General features: G+C 37.6%; 1 protein-coding gene across 3 annotated transcripts in view; it reads left to right on the top strand.

Moving 5' to 3' along the window:
* The first annotated feature begins 1,629 nt into the window (after positions 1-1,629).
* Positions 1,630-25,911, top strand: part of LOC116289865 (cytochrome P450 4F1) — a 31,241-nt gene continuing 6,959 nt past the window's right edge. Inside the window, exons 1-6 of one of the 3 annotated variants that reach the window (XM_031696803.2) lie at positions 1,630-1,711; positions 16,326-16,574; positions 21,329-21,518; positions 23,179-23,306; positions 24,039-24,154; positions 24,709-24,771. In XM_031696803.2, the coding sequence (XP_031552663.2) occupies positions 16,389-16,574; positions 21,329-21,518; positions 23,179-23,306; positions 24,039-24,154; positions 24,709-24,771 (683 nt within the window). In that variant the 5' untranslated portion in view covers positions 1,630-1,711; positions 16,326-16,388. Of the gene's footprint in view, positions 1,712-13,386; positions 13,477-16,173; positions 16,242-16,325; positions 16,575-21,328; positions 21,519-23,178; positions 23,307-24,038; positions 24,155-24,708; positions 24,772-25,911 lie in introns of those variants that run through there. The other 2 variants (XM_031696802.2, XM_031696801.2) reach the window with 2 other exon arrangements.

Genomic DNA, 25,911 nt, shown 5'->3' with positions numbered 1-25,911 from the left:
CGCGAGCGTTGCTTCAAAGGAGCAAGATCCTGATAATGGACGAAGCAACTGCTAATGTGGACTTCATGACAGACAGTCTGACTCAGCAGGTGATACAAGAAAAGTTTAAAGACTGTACTGTACTTACTATTGCACATCGACTAAACACCATCATGGGTTATGACAAAGTGTTAGTACTGGACCAGGGTCACGTGGTCGAGTATGATACTCCACGTGCTTGACAGGAAAACACAACGGGGTTTTTGCTAGAATTTTAAGAAGCCATAGCTATCAAGATCATATAAATAATCTATAGAAGCTACGTTCTATTTGACTTTACCGGTGAAAAAGAGCACGCGGGATGTCGCCGCCTCCGGCTCGTGTGTGCCGCCCTATAGAGCATGGTTTTTTGGCTTTTGGGTCTGGGGTAGAATATCATTTTTTGACATTTTGTCTGGGATAGGGCATCATTTTTGTCTGGGATAGGGTTGCGATTTGGTCGTTTTAGTCTGGGATAGGGTTAACGATTTGGTCGTTTTTGTCTGGCGAATAGACTACGCTTTCAGTTTAGCTTCTATAACTTTAGCAGCATTCATTTCAATTTATTTAAGCTTGACTCACAAGATTTGATAGGAAGACGATAATTTACGACAAACTGTTCACTTGTTTGTAAACAAGTGAGAGTGGTTCGAGACTCATCAGGTTGGGTCTCAAAAGTTATCTTTTGTGTCTTTTTCAGTCTAAAGGATTAAGACACACTGCCCGTCATGTGCTATTCTATTGCTTGGTATCAATCAGCTGAATTGATCTCATTACCACCCTACAATGAGAGGCAAACACTGTCCATCATGTGCTATCAACCAGATAGTATTCTATTGCTTGGTATCAATCAGCTAAATGAATCTCATGAATCTCATTACCAGCCTACAATGACATGAAAATCTTATCATAAATGGTTAAAATTAATGAAAAGAGAAGCATTTTACTCAGACTTTTGGAATAATTTGTCGTGAGCTGTCAATCAAAAACCATGAATCAGCCAATGAGAGCGCGCGTACTATCTAAGCTATATTATATTATTTAATAGTGAACATTCATTTGGACAAAATTTCATTAAAATGGTTTTTGTATAACTACAAAGTAAGCTAAAATGAAACACGACGAAATCAATCAAACTACGGCGTTCTTTTGTATGGGATCACTTGCAGCGTTACTCGACATTTTGATCCTTAAAAATAATTTGATGGAAACATTACTGATGAAACATGAAAGAAAAAATAAAAATAAGTGACGGAATTTTGTAAATAAACAATTGATTCCTTAGTCGGACAGAACAATCAGACAGCAGGAAGCCAAAAATGAACTAGTTTTATTGCGTAGAAAATTATATTTTTCGCCCACCCCGCACTCATAAAAATAAACGACATAAACAGAAAGGCATCAAAAACTTCCTCATTCGACATCAACATTTCCTTCACCGAACCGCGGCAAAATAAATGAAGCCAAATTATGTCCTCTAGGGTTGCCGTTCCAGTGTCAACAGTCACGCTCAGTCAAAATTAGCTGAAATATTATATTGACATTCAAAATTAAACGATTCCTGTTTGAAGCTATACGTCAATTTATGAAGACGAATTAATAAGGCTGGAATATGTACATGTGATGCGATAAAAAGTTCCAGACATCAATTGGAACTAGTACGTAGTTGGCAGAAGAGGACAATCTTGATTCGGTGAGTACAAAAAAAAAGAACCACTTTCTTTTGAATCCTACTTAATTTTTATTGTCTGCAAATGTGGATAAAAAAGTAGAAAATTTAGAACATGTTTCTTTATTTTATAATCTGAGTAAATTCTGGGCGCATCTTCGATTCTCTGGGAGCGCACCGAGATGATTGATCTCTATGATCAAAAGTAATTCTGAACACTGAGTTTTTACGGTAACTATGTCAGCTGATAACACCGTTATAAAAACAAGCATGTTGCTCGGAAAAAAGGCTGGTTAGACTGATAAACTTCTTTTCTGGCCGAAGTAGCTGCGGATTTATATTGAGCCGTTTGGCTTAACCATATTCACTTCTAGAACGAACTATTTGCCTCAGTTCGCTGCTCAAACTCTCAAACTATGCTAAAAAGGACATTTACTAATTTGATACCGACTTTACCAATCTGATGGGTTTCTATAGCTTACTGGACCACAGTTACTAGGCCACTACCTAAGCTACACTTGCCTCCTAGGCCGATTGATTGCAATCTCTGTATTCTGCTCGAATTTGTACTAACAAAAACCTAGTCTGCGTGCAGACCGGATTTAACTGCCATATCGTCTTAACAGCAGTTAAATTCAGTCTGCACGCAGGCTAACAAAACTCAGTTTATTTGTAAGTCACGCTATAGATTCTGGAAGTTGAGGCGTCTGTTGTGGCATAATTTCAGTATCAGCACCATGTACTTACTCCTGCGCCGATAACAACTCACCTCGTTTTGTTTGCATAACGCTTTGCTGCTGTTATGTAAACGAACTTGTTAGTCTATGTGTCATAAAAGCGATTGAGCAGTCATAACATCAGGGATATCAGGGCTTCCGTCAAACCGGCTATCCATAATTTCAGTAATTTATTACTGCTAAGATATTTTACATTGAATAACAAGAACCGTTTCATTATTGCTGCAAATGGAATTATGTTTAAATCTACGATTTGAATATAAAAATGTTTTTCTATCTACAACGTTTAATGTGTTTCCTGACAACAGTTCAAATATTTGGCTATTTTTGAGGGGGAAAAACAAATAGCATATTTTAATTTGTTGCACCTAAATCAAGGGCTTGTATGTCCTGCTTATTATGTCTTCATCCGTTGAAGCCCTGGCTGATGAGATCAAGCAGCCGGACCTCTTTTTAATAGACCGAACTAATTCTCTTCTTGAAGCAGTTCGGCTGTATTTAAGGCCATTTTCCTTTGTTAAGTTATCAAAGTTCAAATACCTTAACCCTAAGTAGAACAATCAACGAAAAATTGAGCTGGCAGAGGAATTTTTGTTATGCTTCTTAATTTTTCCCTCGCTTCTTCTTTTACTCAATGATTTTCTTTGTGTCTGAGAATCTTAAAGTAAGCGTCTCATCAATGACTAAGTACGGTATTACATCACGCCCTTCCAAGATGTACCGTGAATCCCTTAGAACCACGATGCCGACATGACTAACGGGTTATGTAAAGGGTCAGTAAACCGTACAAGATAAGCAGGAATACTAATTACTGTGAAAGATAAGACGCCGATCTTATGTAAAGCTGAGGGATTTGATTTCGTGAAATCGTAAAAGACGAGTTTGTTTGGTAGGCACTTTAGTGTCGCACGCGCCACTTGAACTCTTCCAGCTGATAAGCGATCCGGAAACCAGCACGATGCGAGAACGTGATTTTACGGTCTGGCCATGTGGCGATCACGTGGTTAGTATGGAAAAGCAAAGAAAAATACCTCTAAAACATAATACGTCTGGCCTTGAGCAGATCAGGCATGTTGTTGTCGAGAAAGTAAGACAGGAAAGAGGAGAAACAGAAGATAAAAGAAAGGGTGCTGGTAATTGGACGAGAATTTGTAAAACTCTATTAAAGCGAAACTAAATCATGAACGTAAGCAGGGCTTGAGATTTTTCTATGTTCTCAGTCAGGTTTTCCCTTGATTTTGAGGACTGATTAAATAGGATGTTTTGTCGGTATTGTTCGATGGCAATGATTATATTAAAATATGCTGCTAGACTGAAGACAATGCCGTATCGATTTAGCTATGCGCATGGTATTTTCGTACTCGTAAAAAGTAAAAAAAAGTGATTGGAAATCAGAATCCTCTTCCGACAAATATGGAACATAAAGGCTTAAAGCTAAAAGTTCAAAGATGAAATAGTTCTTAAAGAGAAACGTCTTGAGTCTGGATTTAAAAGTATGCCTCAGAGTTTCGGCCATCCTAAGTTCTTAGGCGTAATATAGTTCCATAACTTAGGAGCAGAATGAAGAAGGCTTCGATCGTCATACGTGAAGGTTCTGAGGATGGTTGACAAACTGCCAACAAACAATAATGAGATAATGAGATAAACCTAACGCACGAGATCAGTTGGCGCTTTTTTATGAGTTTAAAGACATAAATTATGATGTGCTAACATTTGTCGGATGCATCCTAAAAGTATTTTCAAATAATCCAGCTAAGAGATTAATGAAGTGAATAGATCTGGAAATAGTAACATCATATGATTCTTCCAAACCAACTCATATACCCCGTTTCCTTCTCAACATACCAAATTAACAGTTGCGGGACCACATGCTGTTGCCAGCCAGAGATCGCTCGACATCCAAACAAGCTGAATCGTAAGGGGTTTGGGATGCCTTTTCAGACACTTGGCATTTCTATCCGTCTCAATGATTCAATCGCCTTTTGAACCGTTTGAAATATTTACGTGGCCAGTCATCAAGCACCTCTCATAAAAACCGCTTCAGTTATCGTAAAGAGGATCTCCTTTGGGGATCAGTGTTTAATTCGGGAGCAGTACTTGCGAAATATTACGATTTACTACTAGGCGATCCATGGTCACAAACCAGACATGATCGTGGTTAATCTAATCCGTCATCGATAGTCTCAACAGTGAGATAGCAGTGTTCGGCGTACAGTTGAGCAATCAATGATTTGATCGAGCTCAGACGGAATTAGTTTACTATACTGATAGTTCACATATGGTCACGATGCTTATTTCGTGTTAGCATATTTTAATGAAAAACTCATATTTTAATGAAAAACTCATATTTGACTTTTAGGGCGTCTAATGGTATACAATTAATACTGTTGTTATGTTATAATCCCACAAATCATATCATGGTTCATACGATATATATGTGCTCATAAAACATTACTGAAATATTTTAATCGCTTTTTTTTTTTTTTACTTTCATTACTTTCATCCTTCGATTTTACTATGTTCAACTTAATTAACTGCAGTATTTTATATATTCTTAGTTGACGACAGCTAAAACTAGTTAATCGTCTTGTATTTTTGCTCATATATAGGCATAAAAAGATATAACTAGCTAAAAACTAGTGTGAGCTGCGTCGGTGTTTCTAATGAAACAGTAATGATGAAAAGGTAAATTATACACCGTGAAAAGATGAAAAAACTTACTGACGTTTCGGACGCTAGTCCTTCGTCGGAGTAAAAGAGAAAGAAGTGGTAGAAAGGAGTGTATATATGATAGAATAAGACAAAAGAAACCAATGAGAGCAAGGTAGGCAAGGAAACAAAAACAAAAAATCAAAAGACAAAAGAAAAGGTTAGTTGAAAATAAAGCGTTCATTAATCCCGTTGGGACTAAGAGTGCCCAATAGGTGAATAAGCCGCATTTCTTTGGTCTTGCGACAATCATTGTTGCCGTTAAGCAAAGAAAGACCGAAAACAATGAAGTCAGAAAGAGAATGGTTAGCTAGATTAAAATGGCGGGAAACTGGTTTGGTGGGATCGTTATTGCGAATATCATAAAGATGATTGCAAATGCGATCACCAAGACGGCGGCCAGTCTCGCCCACATACAAAAGATTACAGCGGGTACATTTAATACAATATACAACATTAGAAGTGGTACAAACAAAATGGTCAGTGATTTTAACAGTTGATTTAGGACCGACAACAGAAGTGTGAGAGACTATGTGAGGACAAGTATAACAACGTTTACGAGAACAGCGAAAAGTACCAGGTTCTTTGTTAGAGGGAAGAACTCCCTTGACCAAGAAAGAACGGAGATTACGATCACGTTTATAGGAAAAGAGAGGGCGGTTGTTGAAAATAGCAGAAGTGCGAGTATCAGAGTCAAGCAGAGAAAAGTTGCGGTTAACAATGGGTTTAATGGAAATGTTAATAGGATGATACGTAAGAGTGAAAGGAATGCGGTCATTAGAGGGACGAGTGTGAGGAGTGAGAGCGGTGGTACGATCAATAGTAGAAACTTTACGAATGGCGCGATCAATAACATGAGCAGGATAATTACGCTTAAGGAAGAAGGAACGCATCTCAGAACATTTAACAGAAAAATCAAGATCATCACTACACAAACGACGAAGACGAAGAAATTGCGAGAACGGAATAGCGTTAAGAGTGTGCTTAGGATGAGAAGACGAGTAGAGTAAATAAGAATGAGAGTCAGTAGGTTTGTAATGGACACTAGTGCTAAGACGGTCGTCATTAACACTAAGCAAGATGTCAAGGAAAGTGACTGATGTTTCACTAACCTCCCACGTAAAGTCTAAGGCAGGGTGAAAAGAGTTAACAAAAGAGATGAAAGAATCTAAGTCATTACGCGAACAAGAAGTAGCACCAATACAATCATCAATATACCGTCCAAAAAACTCAGGTTTAGGTCCAGTATATTGTTGAAAAACAAGGTTTTCGATATAACCAACAAACAAATTGGCATAACTAGGGCCCATCTTAGTACCCATAGCAACACCGTTTATCTGCCGATAATACCGATCACCGAAAGAAAAACAATTAAGAGTAAGAACAAGTTCAGCTAAGCGTAACAAAGTGGGAGTGCTGGGCTCGAGGACAGGACGAAGATCGAAAAAATGCTGAAGAGCACGAAGGCCCTCATCATTAGGAATAACAGTATACAAAGATTTGACATCCATAGTAAACAAAAGCTTAGAAGAGTTATCAGGAAAGCGAAAATCGTTAAAAATACTAAGAGCGTGATTAGTATCCTTAATATAAGTAGGTAAAGACTGAACAATAGGCAGCATGAGAGAATCTAGATAGCTAGAGATGAGTTCGGTAGGACAACTACAAGCAGAAACAATAGGACGGCCAGGGTTGTTAGCTTTGTGAATCTTAGGAAGAAAATAGACGTGAGAAGTACGAGGAGTAATAACAAAAAGGTTTTTAGCAGTGGAGGGTAAAGAGCCATCAGAAATGAAAGAGTTAACAGTGTCTTTAACTAATTTTTGATGGTCAGGGGTAAGATCCTTATCCACTTCACAATAAAAATTAGTATCAGAGAGTTGACGTATAGCTTCCTGTTTATACAGGTCAGAACGCCAGACAACAACTGCACCGCCTTTGTCAGCGGGCTTAATAACAATGTCAGAACGATTGCGTAATTGACGTAAAGCCAACCACTCGTCCTTAGAAAGATTAGAATAACTGAGTTTACGGTTAAGATTGAGATTAGAAATATCACGGCGACACTTATTGACAAAAAGATCAAGAGAAGAAAATTGTCCCTCGGGAGGGACCCAGTTAGACTTACGAGGACAAAGGCGCTCAAAGACATCACGTTCACAGTTAGAGTTAGAAGAGTCGGAGAAAAAAGCTTTAAGGCGAGTACGGCGAAAAAAAGATTCAGAGTCTTTCTTGACCTGAAATTCATCAGATTTCTTAGCAAGAGGAACGAAGTTCAAACCCTTGCTAAGAACTGAAATTTCAGAATCAGAAAGAGGTAAATCTTCGGGAATGGTGACAACGGAATGACTGAAGACATTGTGATTGCTATGTTCAACATGTGTAAAAGGATCAAAACCAACAAGAGACACAAACTTATTACGCTTAGTAACAAACAAAGACTGGTACAAACGGCGGTTAAGAGTAAGAATGTGATTACGAATGGAGGAAACTAACACTGCCGGACAGACATTAGACAAGTCTCTGAGGCAAGCAGCAGTATCAAGAGTGAGGGCATCACGTTTACAGCACATACTACGAATAGTGGAACGCATGACAGAGCGAGAGAAAGTGGAACAAGCAGAAGAAACATCGGAAAAATACTGAGTAGAGTTGACACCAAAATTAGAAGCATGAAACTTAACACGAAAACCAACAGGAATGACTTTAGCATGAAGACAACGACCAATGAAATAGATATGACTAACAAAGCGTGTTTTAGCGAGAGTAAGGTTAAAGAGTTTGAGAGCGAGATTAGAGCTAATGTTAGGAAAAGGAAATAAAAAACGCAGTTGTTGTCTGGCGTTCTGACCTGTATAAACAGGAAGCTATACGTCAACTCTCTGATACTAATTTTTATTGTGAAGTGGATAAGGATCTTACCCCTGACCATCAAAAATTAGTTAAAGACACTGTTAACTCTTTCATTTCTGATGGCTCTTTACCCTCCACTGCTAAAAACCTTTTTGTTATTACTCCTCGTACTTCTCACGTCTATTTTCTTCCTAAGATTCACAAAGCTAACAACCCTGGCCGTCCTATTGTTTCTGCTTGTAGTTGTCCTACCGAACTCATCTCTAGCTATCTAGATTCTCTCATGCTGCCTATTGTTCAGTCTTTACCTACTTATATTAAGGATACTAATCACGCTCTTAGTATTTTTAACGATTTTCGCTTTCCTGATAACTCTTCTAAGCTTTTGTTTACTATGGATGTCAAATCTTTGTATACTGTTATTCCTAATGATGAGGGCCTTCGTGCTCTTCAGCATTTTTTCGATCTTCGTCCTGTCCTCGAGCCCAGCACTCCCACTTTGTTACGCTTAGCTGAACTTGTTCTTACTCTTAATTGTTTTTCTTTCGGTGATCGGTATTATCGGCAGATAAACGGTGTTGCTATGGGTACTAAGATGGGCCCTAGTTATGCCAATTTGTTTGTTGGTTATATCGAAAACCTTGTTTTTCAACAATATACTGGACCTAAACCTGAGTTTTTTGGACGGTATATTGATGATTGTATTGGTGCTACTTCTTGTTCGCGTAATGACTTAGATTCTTTCATCTCTTTTGTTAACTCTTTTCACCCTGCCTTAGACTTTACGTGGGAGGTTAGTGAAACATCAGTCACTTTCCTTGACATCTTGCTTAGTGTTAATGACGACCGTCTTAGCACTAGTGTCCATTACAAACCTACTGACTCTCATTCTTATTTACTCTACTCGTCTTCTCATCCTAAGCACACTCTTAACGCTATTCCGTTCTCGCAATTTCTTCGTCTTCGTCGTTTGTGTAGTGATGATCTTGATTTTTCTGTTAAATGTTCTGAGATGCGTTCCTTCTTCCTTAAGCGTAATTATCCTGCTCATGTTATTGATCGCGCCATTCGTAAAGTTTCTACTATTGATCGTACCACCGCTCTCACTCCTCACACTCGTCCCTCTAATGACCGCATTCCTTTCACTCTTACGTATCATCCTATTAACATTTCCATTAAACCCATTGTTAACCGCAACTTTTCTCTGCTTGACTCTGATACTCGCACTTCTGCTATTTTCAACAACCGCCCTCTCTTTTCCTATAAACGTGATCGTAATCTCCGTTCTTTCTTGGTCAAGGGAGTTCTTCCCTCTAACAAAGAACCTGGTACTTTTCGCTGTTCTCGTAAACGTTGTTATACTTGTCCTCACATAGTCTCTCACACTTCTGTTGTCGGTCCTAAATCAACTGTTAAAATCACTGACCATTTTGTTTGTACCACTTCTAATGTTGTATATTGTATTAAATGTACCCGCTGTAATCTTTTGTATGTGGGCGAGACTGGCCGCCGTCTTGGTGATCGCATTTGCAATCATCTTTATGATATTCGCAATAACGATCCCACCAAACCAGTTTCCCGCCATTTTAATCTAGCTAACCATTCTCTTTCTGACTTCATTGTTTTCGGTCTTTCTTTGCTTAACGGCAACAATGATTGTCGCAAGACCAAAGAAATGCGGCTTATTCACCTATTGGGCACTCTTAGTCCCAACGGGATTAATGAACGCTTTATTTTCAACTAACCTTGTCTTTTGTCTTTTGATTTTTTGTTTTTGTTTCCTTGCCTACCTTGCTCTCATTGGTTTCTTTTGTCTTATTCTATCATATATACACTCCTTTCTACCACTTCTTTCTCTTTTACTCCGACGAAGGACTAGCGTCCGAAACGTCAGTAAGTTTTTTCATCTTTTCACGGTGTATAATTTACCTTTTCATCATTACTGTTTCATATATAGGCATAGTTAATAGACTATGTAACGTTTTTGCTTTGTTGTCTTAATTAATTTTAAACGACAAAGTGCATAGTTGGCTATCGTTGATATTAGCGGCCTTTAGATCCGACGAGTACGAGATAGAGTACGAGAACGAGCTTTAAAAGTTGTCCTGTGCGCGTTGTTAACAATAAATCACAGTGGATTTACGATTATTTACAATTTAAAGTTTCAATCTACGTACAGGATCACGAATACGAAATGACAGTGCCAATCTTGAAAAGTTAGAAACTTGTACTCGTACTCGTTCTCCAGTTACTCGTTGTCGGATCTAATGGTCTCTATTTATAAAGAAATTGCCACAACACAAGCTAAGTGTTAAACTCTTATCATGGACGATTTGTTTACTGAAAGCGTTAAGACTGCTATCACCAGCAAGACGTAAATAAAGATAAAGACTTAATCCTTTAATTGACGGTTTTGTTATCTGCACGAACGCCACGCAACTGAGACGCTACAACGACAAAAGATACCGGTAGAGACAGTGATGTAGGCCCTATCAAAGTAGGATGACCCTGTTGTTAGAGAGGGGCAAGCCTTTTTCCTCAGGGGACATCGTCAGCGTCACCTTTTCTTTGAATTGTTGAGGCACATGTTTCAACTTAAATGTCTATTGTTTATTAACGACATACTTATCAACGTCGTTTAACTTGCAGTTTTCAGGATCAGGTTGTTTCTGTACCGCTAATGAAGATTATTCACAGCCTTAGTCAGTAAAAGCAGTTACATCGCGAACCCCAAATCATGTATGACTACTAGAAGAGTATGTTTTGCCTATCTGTTCAGTATTATGCATGAACTATCTTAATGAACTTATTTTTGCATTCTTATTTTTCACTTTTACGTACAATGTTGTATTTTTTGCATATATTTTTACGCTTAATTATTTCAACTTTTTATCGGGTGGTCACCTAGCATGTGTCTCGTGTCCCGTTCGTGACTTTCCTTTCTGGGTAACTATTAGTTTTTTTTCTATTCAATACATTGTGATATTAGTTTCCCAATAAAGCTGTTAATATATATATAAGAACTAGGCTTTGACAATCAAAGCAAAAACTTTTTTTAACTTTATTCAGTTGTCATAATGGAAAAATATAAAAACGTTTATTTTTTTTCTTCTTCCAGTACTCGTGTAGGAAATAATGGGAAACAATGAAACTATTACTACCCAGTTCGCCTTCAAATAGAAAAGTCGTTAAATAAGGAAGTTCGCTGAAGTTATCTGCTGGATGAATTTGAGATGCAAATCAACGGCAAATTCACAATACTGAATGGAAAATGTTTTTATTAAAGAAATATAAAACGCGCGCGCATTTCTCTTTACTGTGATGTCTGGGAGTTGTAGAGCACGAGGGAACTAGGCAAGTAAGGACCCCTTTCCAGACAAGCACTTTAGGAACGCACGGCGTAGATTCGAGTGCTCTACAGCTCCTAGAGAGTTTATATCACAGTGCCGAGAGACCGCATAAGCAGCCGTTATGTTTTGTTTTATAAAATATATATGTTGAACGATTTTGAGCAAGCGTGTCTCTGTCCTCTGGTATACACAAAGTAGTCACCCAATCCACGCGAGCATTTTATCTGAAATATATATTTTATAACTATTTATTTGTTTATTTATATTTATTTTTTGTTATTTTATTTTTGCATTTTGGTTTGTGTTTGGATGTAGGCCTTTTTCATATAACTCCATTGTGAAAGATTATCGATATCGGTAAATCATGTTCCGGGACCTTTAGCTCGCCAGTGATATGCCTTAGTAGTTTATCATCCCCTGGCTCAACTGATTTCGCGGTTGGAGGTCTCTTAAACGACTTTGGGGTTTTTCTTCACTTCCTTTCAATAAGAATACCTTCAGGCCCCGTCTACAATGATATCAGTCACTTCTCTTAATGCTTTCCTTTACACCCGACGGTTTACAAACATCAAGATAAACTCGAGGTTATTGCGAGTCTTTCACTATAAAGGAAAAATTACGACTTCACGCAGGAGGTTTAACAAAATGTACGTGGCCCCTCCATCCAATGTCATTTGAGATATAAAACTCATTCACCTTAAAACATTTTTCTACCATCAGGTAGCCTCGAGAAATCGAGTCATTGCAAAAACTTGTAAAAAATGACCTTTGGATCGTAATTTGGTCTCGTGGGTGTAAAAGGGAATTTGGCAAAAAAAAAAAAAAAAGGTAAACGGCTTTTTACCACGCATTTTAATATACGTAAAGGTTAACGAAAAAGTAATTCCGTCGGAGCAACCAGGAAAAAATAAGGTAGTTAGATAGCGCGTACTTTCGGAAATGCCGCTGCCCATAGTTAAACTGAGACTGCCAAAGGTCTCAGTCATCGACGGTAGTGTTTGTGCACTAGACTGACTTCGGAAGATCTATTTTGGGCTTAATTATTTTTATTTTTAGCTTGGGGATTTCGCGGAATTCTTTCGATTTTGTTGATAATTCCTTTTTCTTAAGGAAGTAGGAAAGCCAGAAAAACCTCGTTAGCAAATGCGAGACTTTAATAGCACAAAAACACTGTCTATCAAACGGAAGTCAAGGAAAGGCTAGTGAATCATACCAACTTGCAAAAAGCAAACTTCAATTAAAGGATACTTTCCACGAATCTATGGTTTGCTCGATACAGAAGGAAGAAGTGGATGTAACAGGCCGGATGTTTGTTCAAAATGATTTCCAGGAAAAGGCCGAAAGCGTGACTAAGCAGGAAGAAAATAACATGAAACGCTGCAAACGGCGAAAGAAGTTTTGGAACCCACTCACACTCCAATTCCGAATCATACGAGTTCAAAGTTGGTGCAAGATTCCAAAGATTTAGTTTTGTATGTTCATAAGACAAAAATGAAGACTACACTATAAGTTCGTTGGCTAAATGCTCTGTTTATCTATGAAAAATATATCCGCTATAAATAAATATAAATATTTTTTCATTAAATTATTATTATTTGCCTAGCTGAGCCCCGTTATTGTTTTTCAAAGCTAGACATCGTATTACCTGATTATTCGCGTCTAATTGCCTGTTATTTTTGTCCTTCGATGTCAAGTCCTCTTTTTGTGCTATTAAAACTGGCTTTTCAAATTAAACCAATAAAGGATATTTTTATCTCATTAAAGTACAACCCTAAGTTATTTTTAATTGGCATAATGAATCAAAGACTCAAACAAGTATCATCACTATCTCTTGACATTTTAAATACTGAGGGTTTTTTGCATCGCAAAACTGACCAACAAAATCCGACAAACTATTGAAAAAACGGATAGAATTCCATGAATTCTTAGCCAATAAGTATTTCGGGAAAGTGATATCAAATCGAAGTCTATCAACAGGAAGTAGGCGCCGATTATACACATTGATAGTTGAATGTTTCAGTTCCCAAACTACTAGAGTTCCGGTCCGCCTTGAAATACGGTCGACTTGTGCTGGGAGTCGCACTAGTCGTAGATCATACCTCCGGCACATCGTCTTCATGCGAGTTATTATTTTCTTCTGGTAAGTGATCAAATTGAAGTATAAAGCATTCTAAGTTGTATTGATTTGAAGATTGATAAGATAGCCTTGTTTTCAAAGTTTATCGTAGCAAAATATTGCACAAACTTCTTTCCGTTACGTAAACACGTGTTTTTAGCGCACACAATCATAGTATAGTAATGACTCTCACGCTGCAAGGAGTTGGAAGAGTAAAATCCACGAAACTCCACTCTACCTTTTTTAAACAATTATGTAAGACGTAATCAGAATAGATCATATTATCTCAGTCAGAATATCAACCGTGAAGTCAGCAAACAAACAATTAATACTTTCGGCCGCTCTTGGCAGAGTCTAAGATTTCATGTTTACTATACCGTAATTTCAGTATCACGAACTTTGAACCTGAAGGTACTGTCTTTGATAGTATTATTACAATGTCTGGATTTCGCACGTTCCACGAGTAATTTTTAGAATCTTGGAAAATTTTAGTTGATATTGCTATATATATATATATATATATATATATATATATATATATATATACCATATCGATCTGTCAAGATAAAGGTTTACTGAATATATACATGTAGGTTGAATAGTAACCCCATAGTGAGCCGTATCACTGATAACTCGTAGTTCAGTAATCGTTGGCTTCACTATGCCAGATTCCGACTCAAGTTTGTAGCACACAGTTCCTAGCGAATACGGTTTGGCAAACCGCATGCAGGAAAGCAGTACACGATTAATGACGGAAGCCGATACAACTTGTTTATGCTAGTTGAACTATATCAATGAATGCGATCATCGGCTTAGAATTTAAAGAATTTTTCCTATAGACCCCTTGCATGTGAAGCTCAATTTGGAGGACAAAACGAAATAATTTCAATCTCATGAGAACTGGAAAGCTATTTTGATGCCCTCCAAATTAAGGTGCATTCCAAGCTTTTCCAATGTGCAACAAGGGAGTCTATTGCAGAAAAGTAAACATTCATGTTACAAAATGACGTGCTTTGTGAATGGTCCGATAGGAAAATCATTTCAAAGTCATGGTATGCTGCACGCTACCCACACATAATGGTAAGCTAACATTAATGCCGTATGGAACCCAGAAGCGCCAGCCTGTTGATCTATCACAGTGGGAATGTTATTGTATCTATAATATGCGACGGTTGGCCATGGTCAGAGAACCAACTAGTAGTGCACGATCAAACTTCTTGTTCATCCACGCATGCGTGATTCCATGAGTTCTAAGTGCACGCGTGGCATCTGCTTCTTTTCTTGTTACGAATTACGTTTATATTGTTAAATTCTACATTCCTGCCAGTTTGGAATTGTTTCACTTAGATGCAGTGGCAAATGCGTCTGTTGGATATAGTCTTAATCCCTTCCTTTAACAATTGAGATGCCAGTGTTCAAGGATTAAAATAAGGTCTCTGATCGAGACTAGTTAATCTATTTGGTCTTAAGGGGCTACTAAACTTCAATGTTTTGGGTCACCGAAGGGTCGGTCTTCGTTATAAGGCTAACTTTGCAAGGATCATAACCAATATTCAGTTCATTGCTCTCCTGCAGATTAATAGAGAAGGGGTTTCACTCACACGTAGCAGTGATATTGTTGTAAAACAGAAATTATCAAACGCAAAAGATCGATTCCATTTTCTTAATGAAAAGGAATTATGGTCTTTATTCCCACAGTATGGCTGCCGTAAACTTCGCCAATTTTTTTTGTCACTTGCTGCGAAGGATAGAACACCGGTGAATGCTGACGTATTGTATTTGGAATTGGGCGTGCCTTAGGAAAACTTACTCTTGAGATCATTAAAAATGTTCTTCTTGTTTCGGTACGTTCTTAGGCTTGTTAAAATAGTATGAAAGAAAGAACAAGGTAGGACCTGAGAAAGGTTTACGCGAAACCGATTACATAACGAAACATTAGATTGTTTCCTTGGTAGTAAGTAGTACTAAAGAAAGCATTTGTTGTACGAAGCAAGTACGTGAATAACATTTCAAATAACACATTTCAGCATAGTTGAAAGAAGACTGTATAAAGAGAGTGTAATCAATACTTCAAAACAAGTAAATGGGCAGTATTCGCTGATAAAAGCTCCTGCTCCGTCCTCTCGGATTAAGTAATTACAGTTTCGCAATCGGGGAATCGGAGAAATCAGGTCTAATCCCGTAAAATATCCAAATGCAATCAGTCAGCTACAATCGTAGTTCCAAGAAAACGTGATAAGAAAATAAGAGTTTTTTTTCTTTTTACCGTGTCCTGTTACTACTCATATGAAGCGAATTAATTTGAGCTGGCTAACGAAGCATGCTTGTAAGGAATAACAGTCCAAAATGCACCATGCGTTTGCCCGAGGGCCTGGCGTGTGCCACTGTCGACCAAGACCTTGTCAGTAATGCATACAAGATGGACAGAATTACAATATAAACTTGCCTTTTGTGTTTCTTTTGAAAGTAATAATGCGTGAGTATGATGATTAAGTGATTGAAACTTAACAGATTTGCCGGTTGCCCTGCCAACGGTTAGACTTCGAAAGCGCAAACAGCTTTCAAAATTGGATAATTGTGAAGTACCTTATGTTCACACCTGATCGTGGACATAGTCTGAGATCTAACCTCATGTTTGCTTATCTCGATTGGCACATCGCACCGTTGGCCCATAGGTGAAATACCCCGAATACTTCAAGTAGAAAATCCACACATTGAAATAGAGTGATCATCGACTCTCGCCCAGATAAGACGCGCTCGAGCCTTGAAGCAGCACTGATCGATCTTAGGTTTGTTTAACTTGATTAAAGAGGAACAAAGTCCAGACTTTTTGGAGTCTCTGAAAGTCTTATCGTCTGCCATTTATTTTTCAGAACTGAGAACAACGTCTGCAACTCAAGTGTGAAAAGAAAGACAGCAAAAATTTGGTCCAAAAAATGAAAATGCAGAAAGAAGCAGGTTGGGACTGGACAAACATAGGTTTTTACGTCGCTCTAGGACTTATATCAACTGGACTAGTTCATTTTATCGTCTCTCTGATCATCATGAGGTGGCGCTCTGCCAAGCAAGTCAAAGGATTCCCTGGCCCTGAAGCACATTGGTTAAAAGGAAATATAGATGACGTGAGTACTACAAACAGAAATAAATTTATTACCCTTGGAGATTACTACATTATCGTTTGTCATTGACTGAAAATGAGAATGAATGAATTTTTTACAGGGCATCATTTAGCTACAGCGCGCAAATACTACGTGTGCTATTTAACAATGATATTTGACACTAGGGGTTACGCGCCACGGTGTTTAATGCGTTCGCGTGCCAGCATTTAAAATTAGTGTACGCAGTTTTCTGTTTATCAGAATTCACTTAACCTTTTCTATAGACGCTGAACCCCACAGATCGGGTAATGCTCCTGTTGCGCTTGTCTGTACTTCAATAACTGCGCAATGTAACAAAAGAATGAAAATCCGAGAATGTGCCCCAGGATAGGAATGTCTGAAAGACCCAAATAGAGTTTCAAGCCCACCCACTTCATCCTTGCTAAAACGTGAGGGTGACTTTGGAGATTGATGACAGCAAGCCAGCTCAATAATAAGTACTGACACTGCAAGGAAACGTTTAACAGACTAAAATATATTTGAAAAAAAGATAATAAATCAGGCAGTTACGTGCTTTATACAGGGGGAGGGAGAGCCAGTGATTGTGCAATAACGACAGTATAAAGATGTAGAAATGAAGCACTTCTGTACATTGTAATCCCCGGGTAATCGAGACCAGCTATAAATACGCCGGTCATTAAGAATCGCTCATACTTGGATTTGATGGCTGGATGGCGCGTGGCACCCTAAGCACACGCTGATAACGGCACACTTCAGGAAATTCGATCTTGTTTTCCCTATAAACAGAGAGACTCCTATTGAAGTCAACGATTATGATGGCTATCGAAAATCAGTCAGCTATTTTGAGAAGGAATGGTTTTTTTGCGCTTGTGTCACGGGCAGCAAGACCTTATTTGGCTTCCATGCATTCTGTCTCGGAAAGAAAGTTCAAGCTCTCGTTATTTTATTGTCATTTTTATGAGCTGGAAAAAAAAGCTTTTTAAATTATGAGCTGTTTGGTTATCGTCATTATCAACCTCATCATCATCACTTTGACTTTTTCTACTGAAATGCGACAAGTTAGAATGTGAAATGCCCTCAAAACCTGATCAACCGGTAGAGACGTATTTTTGTAAAGGTCAGAGTGTTCTGCCTTAAAGTCGCGAATTACCTTGTCTGAGGATAAAAAAGTAAAAATATCGTTCTCCTTTTCTGCGAATATATTTTCCCCTGTTTTTTTCCGGTTTTCCTTCCTCCGATGATCAAAATCGACAATTCAAATTCATTCAAATGCATACAGGAAAAATACCCAAAAATGCATACAATTTTAGGATCCCACTTTTAAAGCATCGATGTTTCCCATTTGCTTGCTTATTGATATGATGAATGGGGAGAAAGAAATTTGAATGTTGAGCAGTTATTTTCCGAGTGGATCCTATGAGATTTGGAATACCAAAGACTGAGAAGTGCTTTATTGTATGGTCATGCTTTGAGCAAACTCCGACTAGGAATCTAGAGTTTTAATGATCTCGAAGGATTTGCAAAACATCTGGGTCAGTCGACACAAAAGTACTGATGCAAATAAAATATAAAATAAAAAAAGACGTATAATTTATCAGTTACAGTTACATGTTACATGAGCTTTTTTACCAACATCCTTAAACTAATACAACCAGCCTCCATAGCCTGGCACTGACATCGTTGCCCCACCGTTCAGCCTGCAAGATTTTAAAACTATAAATTTAGACTGATTTAGGTTTGAACACCTAAATATACCATTTCTAAATAAAATCGCCACGATTTTCGAGCGTTGTCGTTTGGTTTTTATTTCGTAATTCGCTCAACTAAATATCGTCGACAATATATCATAGACTGCTCTTATGTAGTTTGAAAAACTTTGCAGCATCGTGACAATGCCCCTCCAAAATTATTCGACCTTTACTTTGAAGGACAAAGTTTGGTACTTCCAAACTGCCAAATAAAGACCCAGAAAACTTCATTTTCTGATGGCGAACTTCTTTCGTGATTGTCTCTCTTATCTTTTCTAAAATTTGATAATTCAATTTCCCTATCGTTTAGATCTTAATTAGATTTTTTTCCAAGACAATTTTATTTGTAGAGAGCAATAGTGGTGTTTTCGATAAAGAAAACTTCAGTAAAATAAACTTCGAAGGTATAGGCCGTTAAACGATGTTTCTCATGGTACGGAGCTAGTGGGGATGTCGGCAATTACAAAGCTATGGACGTCTCTTTTCATATGCCAGCAGTCTGACATAAGATACTGATACTGTACTCATGAACACAGTCAGCTCATCTTCTCATTCAATGTATTTACAAAGTATATAAAGCCTCAAAGTATATAAGCTCTTTGACAAGGACACTCAGAATCCTCATAAGATACTTTCCATGCTTGTTCAAGGGCCGGATACGATTAGTTTTGTGCTTATTGTTTGCATGGAATATCATTTGATATTGACCTCAACTGACATCAAGTCGGATCGTTTGATCTCAGTAATAGTGTCCGACTTTGTACGACTTGAGGACACGCGTACGCTAGTTAGGAGATCGCCGAAGCCGATATTTAATGATCATAAAGTTTTATCATTGGCATCTACAATAGGGATTGTCTTTTTTGATATCTTCAAGAATGCCATCGTTTAGTGACCTTTGTAAGGATGGACAAGGACATTCGAGGACAAGAAGTGACAAATAGATCGCTAAACTACCATCCTTGGGATTCTTGTAGAAAATAAAGGCGAACAAAATGGCCACTAGTTTCATAAGAAATGTGGTGCACAGACTTAAATGGTATTTAAAAATATAATAGAATGGACTAAAGTTTTGTTCAAATAAATAATCAATGCCAAGTTTGATTTTTAATTTCACTGACAATGCAAACAATTTTTACCCACTCTTTCCCCACTCGCCCTGCTTTTCACTAGCTAGTTCGTTGTTATCATGAGTGAAAGACAGATTTTATATTCTCCTTCTCCAACTTCTTATTGCACCCTACTTTCCCTTCTACTTTTAAAACATGTACTAAGTGTGTTCATTCAAACTTAATAACAGTGAACTAAAACAATTTGTATAAACCCCAAATAAACCTGTTTCAAAAGTGTTCTTTATTTTTTTCCCCCTCCAAACTCAGTCGGGTCAGGGTTTTTGCTTGATTTGCACGAGCGGGGACTGGGACGCCTTTTCTTCTCCTCGCGTGCCGCTTAGACTTTCGTACCCGCTCCCCGGGCGTTCAAAAAGACGGTCAAAATTTAAAAAAACCCGACTCGGCAGAGTATGTGTAAGGAAGAGCGGGAATGTTAACAGTCTAAATAGACCCATGCTAAGGGCCATCTTGACAATAGGATTATTCACCTATTAAAATTTTACCACATCGGGTAGCCTGACAGCCGGCAGACATCTTGCACCATATCAACAATGAAATTGTTTTGCATTAGAAAGAGTTCAGATCCTCGAGGGATGAGATTATTTCGGTTCTGCCTTTCAACATGGCCGCCGTAAAATTCAAAACCTTTTCGATCCATATCCTAAAAAAAGCCTCTTGGCTGATCAAATTCAAAGATGGACTAAGAAAATATAAAGAACAAGTTCTGAAGGACTTGCCAAAATAACAAGAACAACAAATTTTCCCTTTTGATCCATAATCAACTGCAAATGTACTTGCGCAAAGACAAACCAAGATATATTCTTGATCTGGATCTTCTCTAGATCTGTTGCTGCTGTTGCTGCGGCCAGCCTTGCATTATTACTAAGACCAGCAGTGTTTGAAAATGTTTAATCCGGGATAAGCCACTAATCTGGTTTTGAAGAACTTAATCAGGCAGACTGCGAGAGGTACAAATTTGAATAATCCGCGAGCTCTCAGATATCATTGGATTGCAGTATAGCTGTCTTAGTTCATTAGGCTAAAGCGATTTATGAAGACCTCGGGGCAAGTTCTTTAGTATTTCTCAGTTTAAAGAAATAACCGGTTGCTCACTTCTTGCTTAGCAGATACATTTAGAGTGCAAACACTATAGAGCGTGAAATAAAATCAAACTAAATACTAACTAATAGTATCTGTTTAGTGACTAATAGTTGCTATCAATCAACCAGAACATTTATTAAACGAAAGACGCAAATGGTCTCTTGTGTATTTGTCTTTGTATGATTAATGTTCTGGCTTAGTGATTGCAACTATTAGTCACTAAATAGTACTATTAGTTCGTATTTAGTTTGATTTTATTTCACAGTTTAATTACATCCGCTCTATCTGTGAAACTGTACTGTGTTCTTAGTACTAATTTGTATTAAATAGCAACTGATAGAGCGGTTTTCACCCCATGAAACAAGGTGTCCTAATTATAGTGTAATAGTCAGATAAACATAATAGAAAGCAAAAGAATTCGAGTGAAGAAGTGATAAATATCACAATGCTTGTGTATATCACAAGTTTATGAAAACCACTCTAAAAAGATAGATAAAATAATAGACATTGCACTATTTTGTACTATTTAGTAAAAAAAAAAACATGAAGAAAAGTACTGTTTCAAAGATCAAGTGTGAGTACACTATGATCCCTTACATGAAAGAAGTCGATCTTGGATGGAAAACGACTCTCCCTTGACCTTCACAATCCTTCAAAAAGGTTACCACAATACGGCCTCCTGCCGTCGCGAACTCCAACCTCAACCCCAAACCCCACTCACAGTAAGGGGAAAAAATTTTTTCCTAGCTTGGTTATGATCCATTTATCTTAAGGAACACCTTTGTTTCTTTACTAGATAACTTTTGATGGCCGTGGATTGGCATTTCATCTGAAGTGCGCTTCTACTTACAAGACATCGTATAGAGTCTGGTTTGGCCCGCTAAGATCCGCCTTGATTCTCTGCCATCCAGACACTGCTGGTGTCGTACTTTCCAAGAATTCTCCTAAGGAAAGATTTTTTTACAAGTTTCTGTATCCTTTCCTGGGTAAGTTAAAAACAACGTGATTAAGAAATCTAACATAATACGTTTTGATACGCTCAATCTTTATATGATTAGGTCACAGGTAGCCCAAACAACTCCTGTTCGCAAAAATGGCATTGGAATGATTTTGGGTGGTTTTATACATGGCGAATGCTAGCTCAAACAGCTTTTTGGATATTTAATAATTGTTATGGGTATATCTTCTCATAGTGATTTGTCGCTTGACCAATCACAGCTGCGAGCGAAACTCTATATTCAAGTCTAAAATTATACTAAAAGAAAACATAGAAATAGACAATTAATAGCGCAGCGCAGCCGTGACGTCATAAAAACGAAGACAAAGGCGAAATTCGGACAAACAAACTTACGAGTTTACTTTCAGCAGATAATTTTCACAGCCGATCGCAGTTGATCTTAGTTTACATTGGTTATTATTGTAACTTTAAGTAAAAATAATAAAATCTTTCGTATAATCCTCGTAGCGGCTAAACAGAATGCAATGTTTGTCCGAATCTTTAAGCTATTTTTAGAATCAGCGCGCTGCGCTTTTTGAGTCTGGCTATACACCGAATCGAAATATGGTTAACTATTGTTCTGGACCGTGGACTAGCCTCTTTTACCTGTGAAAAAAATGTTTGTCTTAGTTTCCGTGTGAACACCACAAGGCTAGTCACTATTTTTATTTGGTGCATATTTCGTTTTGATAAGAGATAACAGAAACCACTTAGAAATTTTCGCTGAAGCAAACAATGTATTGCGTCCCCAGATTGCAAATCACCCGGGTGGGTTTCTCTGTTATCAGTTTTTATATTATATTACTGAATTGATTTTCTAACTTGTGAGGTCCACGACCATAGCAAATTAAATTTGTCTATGAAGCTGTCCGTCGGTTTGATTACTCACTTCCGTGATTTGATTAGAACCTAGCCACAAAGTATTTGAAACGGCTACGGAATTGCGAATATATTAGCACAGTACGAAATGTATAAGTCTATTGAAATATTTTAATATAGACGTTTCTCTTGAGTGACCACGAAAAAATGGTTGCAAGCTGAGGTAGTACTTGGTTGAATAAAGTAAATGTATGAACATCAAGTCCTAAGTTAGGTTTAGGGTTATCTCCAACGACATTGTTTCATGATCACTTGTGCGAATACTCAAGTTTCACTGAAATAAGACTAACCCTGTAAAAATAAGTCTCAATTATCAAGGAACAACAGCAGCCGGTATGTGACTAATTTCCCTATTTCTCTATGACGTCACATCAAAACAATCTATTGTTTAAACGCAAAGGATCATGGTCGTCGTAGGGGGTCAAATCAACGCAAATTCACCGAAAATTGTTCTAAAACTCGTATCAATCCACGAAGAGAAGTAGAATAGCCAGTAAACGCTCAGAATATTTGTTAGTACATATTAACACATATTGTATCTGAAAACCAGACCATTTTAGATTAAACTGTTTCGCTAAGAGCAAATTGTGTTGAATTTTCTATAGGATTTGGCGATTCTATCCCCCACATAAACAAGCAGTGACGTCATAGTGAAATAGGGCAATTAGAAAATGGTCTATTCGGGAAAGCTTTTAGAAACACGCGAAACAGTGTGGTAGTGGTAGTGGTCAAGGTGCAAGTGAAATCGATGCAAATGTCTTAATTTTCAGGAAATGGCCTGGGACTACAAGAAGGACAAGAATGGGAACATACAAGAAAGCTACTGACGCCATCTTTCCACTTTAAGATACTTCTGCGGTACTTTCCTGTTTTCCAGGAATCTGCTCAGGTTCTATTGGTAAGGCTGAAATATTATATCTGGGCTATATCTGGGTTTGGTTAACTTAGTTTAACCCTGATAATAATAATAATAATTATTATTATTATTATTATTATTATTATTATTAATTAGTATATGTAATAGGTCTCCATGCTGTCCAATTAAGAAATAATTGGACGAGGAAAATTCTGAGGACTGACAAAATTGGATGAGGCCGTAGGCCTAGTCCAATTTAGAGTCAGAGGAATTTTTCGAGTCTAATTATTATTTCTTGATTGGGGAGCATGAAATCCCATTACCTATTAATTATATAGCTGCCTAATTAATCCCATATCAACAAGACCTGTCCAATTAAGAAAATAATTGGACAGTTACCTATATGGGATTAATGAGAAGCTGTATAATTAATTAACTAATGTAGCCAAAATTTAGAATTATTTAGAATTTGATAATAAAGGTATAGTTTTAATATAATATTATATCAGAATGAAAGACGTGATAGTTTTGCGAAGGGAGCGAGAATTAAAACTGTCCAAAATTCGCTCTGAATTAGTTTGGTTCCACCTTACCCTTACGGTCAATAGACGTCCTCTTTAGTTTTTTTCTCATGCGTAACCCTTAAACAAAAAACTCTAGGGAATGACACGTGGTCATTATCCCCAAGCTAAAGAAACCTATTGAAGACCTGTAAATGTTAGATGAGGTTAATGAGAATCATGAATATCAGAATTGAGTAAATTATCTCTGCAGGATAAATGGTCCCGCAGCAACGGAAAGGTCGAACTCTTCCAAGACATTAGTCTCCTGACGCTTGACTCTATCCTCAAGTGCGCCTTCAGTTACTCAAGCTCCTGCCAAACGCAAAAGTAAGTGGTAAAATGTGTTCAAGATCTTAATGCAATTATAAGGATCTATGTCAGTCATGGATACTTTCATTGTCTTATGTGAAAAAGATTAAAAGGTAATCTATCATAATCTACTTGTGCTGGCGGTGCAGTAAGAGATTTTTGGCTGCTTTTCTGTAACGTATTTGTAGTTTTAATAGTTTTAATGCTATTTTTGGATTACTCTGGGTGGGCCTTCTGCTAACAGGCATGCCTTTGCTTGCCTGTCCCAAACTGGATATTCTGACTAACCGACCGACCGACCAGCAGGCTGTTTGACCGACCATCTGTTCGACCATTGAAGGACACAGGGTTCTAATGCTAATTTTAGAATTTTGAGTGGGGTTGTCTTTACTTGACTGTCCAACTGGCACTGCTCGTTCTGATCAACCGACCAGCCGGCTGGGTTACCGACCACCATGTTCTACTATTGAAGGAAACAATGACATTTCTTCAATTCATTAGTTGCTGTTCGTTTAAAAATTTAATATCCTAAATTCCATTATTATTTTAAAAATTTTCCCATTTCCCACAAGAATACAAGATGAATACATCGCAGCAATAAATGGCATCGCGAGGGCCTTGCTGGACCGTCTACTGTAAGTAACAAAATACCTACATATAGAAAATACACAATAAAGGAGAAAATGATTACTTGTATGATTAATTAGTTTTTTATCGAAGCAATGTGTCGCAAAATGTCCAAAAAAACTGTTCGTTTGTTGTTGTTTATCCTCCTAAAATTAAACCCATCATGGCGATTACCTTCATGACCTGTACTTTCAAATTTTATATTCGGACTCGGATGACTACATACCTCCAAGAAAAACCCAGTGGTATTATTTAAATCTGATGATGTAAAAAGGTGGGGTAAAAGCTAAGTCAAGTATGAAAATGAAACCTTTGCTTACAGATAACAAAAGGTCATCTACAAGTGGCAATAGAAACGGAAAATGAACGTCAAAGTCAATATGTAATGTTTGAAAGTTTTCTAGGATCTTTCATTTGTGGGCTCTTGCTTGCTTACTGACGTCAAACTGTTTTTAAGTGAGCGCGTCCAAGTACGTTGGCGCTTACGTCAATCTACTTGATTGGAACTCGGATTCTATAGAGCTTTTAAGTCAAGACATATTTCCTTGTCCAACTACTTTCAACTGCTAAACTATAGCGAAAATATGCGATTGATGATTTTTAACCTTCTCCTAAAACAATTAGGAGTTAATTAGGACAAAAAATTGCTGTCATGAAAAAGTATGGAATGTATATAGAATGACTGCTTTTCGTCTTAAACATGGATATAATCGACGTTACACTTAAGAGCTTTATAGGAAGATGCGGTTCCCTTGCAAAACAATTAAATAATGATGGCTAATATATTGGCTGATTCTGTATGGTCCCTATATTTGTTTCCATGTTTTATAATAGTTATTTTATTGAGTTTTGTTTTACTTGGCCCGTGAAACAAGTTGTATACGCCTATTTCGATAAACGTTGTCATCGCCAAAGGCTACAGGTCACTCCGACATGGTTTTGTTGAATACTAAGAACAATGAATCATTTTCAACACTAAGGTCCATGTTCTTGACGAGAATTAGAAGCAGAAACACAAGTCACTACAGTTATTTTTGGATCTTGGAATCTCCTATCGCTTTTCGCCTATCGCCTTTGGCGATGACAACCTTTAATTAAATAGGTGTAATTAGTGAATAGCAGTCAAAGTAGAACAAAATGAACCAATG

The sequence above is a fragment of the Actinia tenebrosa genome, unplaced genomic scaffold (assembly GCF_029948245.1).
Source record: "Actinia tenebrosa isolate PJP-AT-01 unplaced genomic scaffold, QUT_ActTen_1.0 PGA_scaffold2__45_contigs__length_23673736, whole genome shotgun sequence".
Classification (NCBI taxonomy): Eukaryota; Metazoa; Cnidaria; class Anthozoa; order Actiniaria; family Actiniidae; genus Actinia; species Actinia tenebrosa.
Note: the sequence above shows the minus strand (reverse complement) of the source record. Positions and strands in the feature narration are given on the sequence as shown.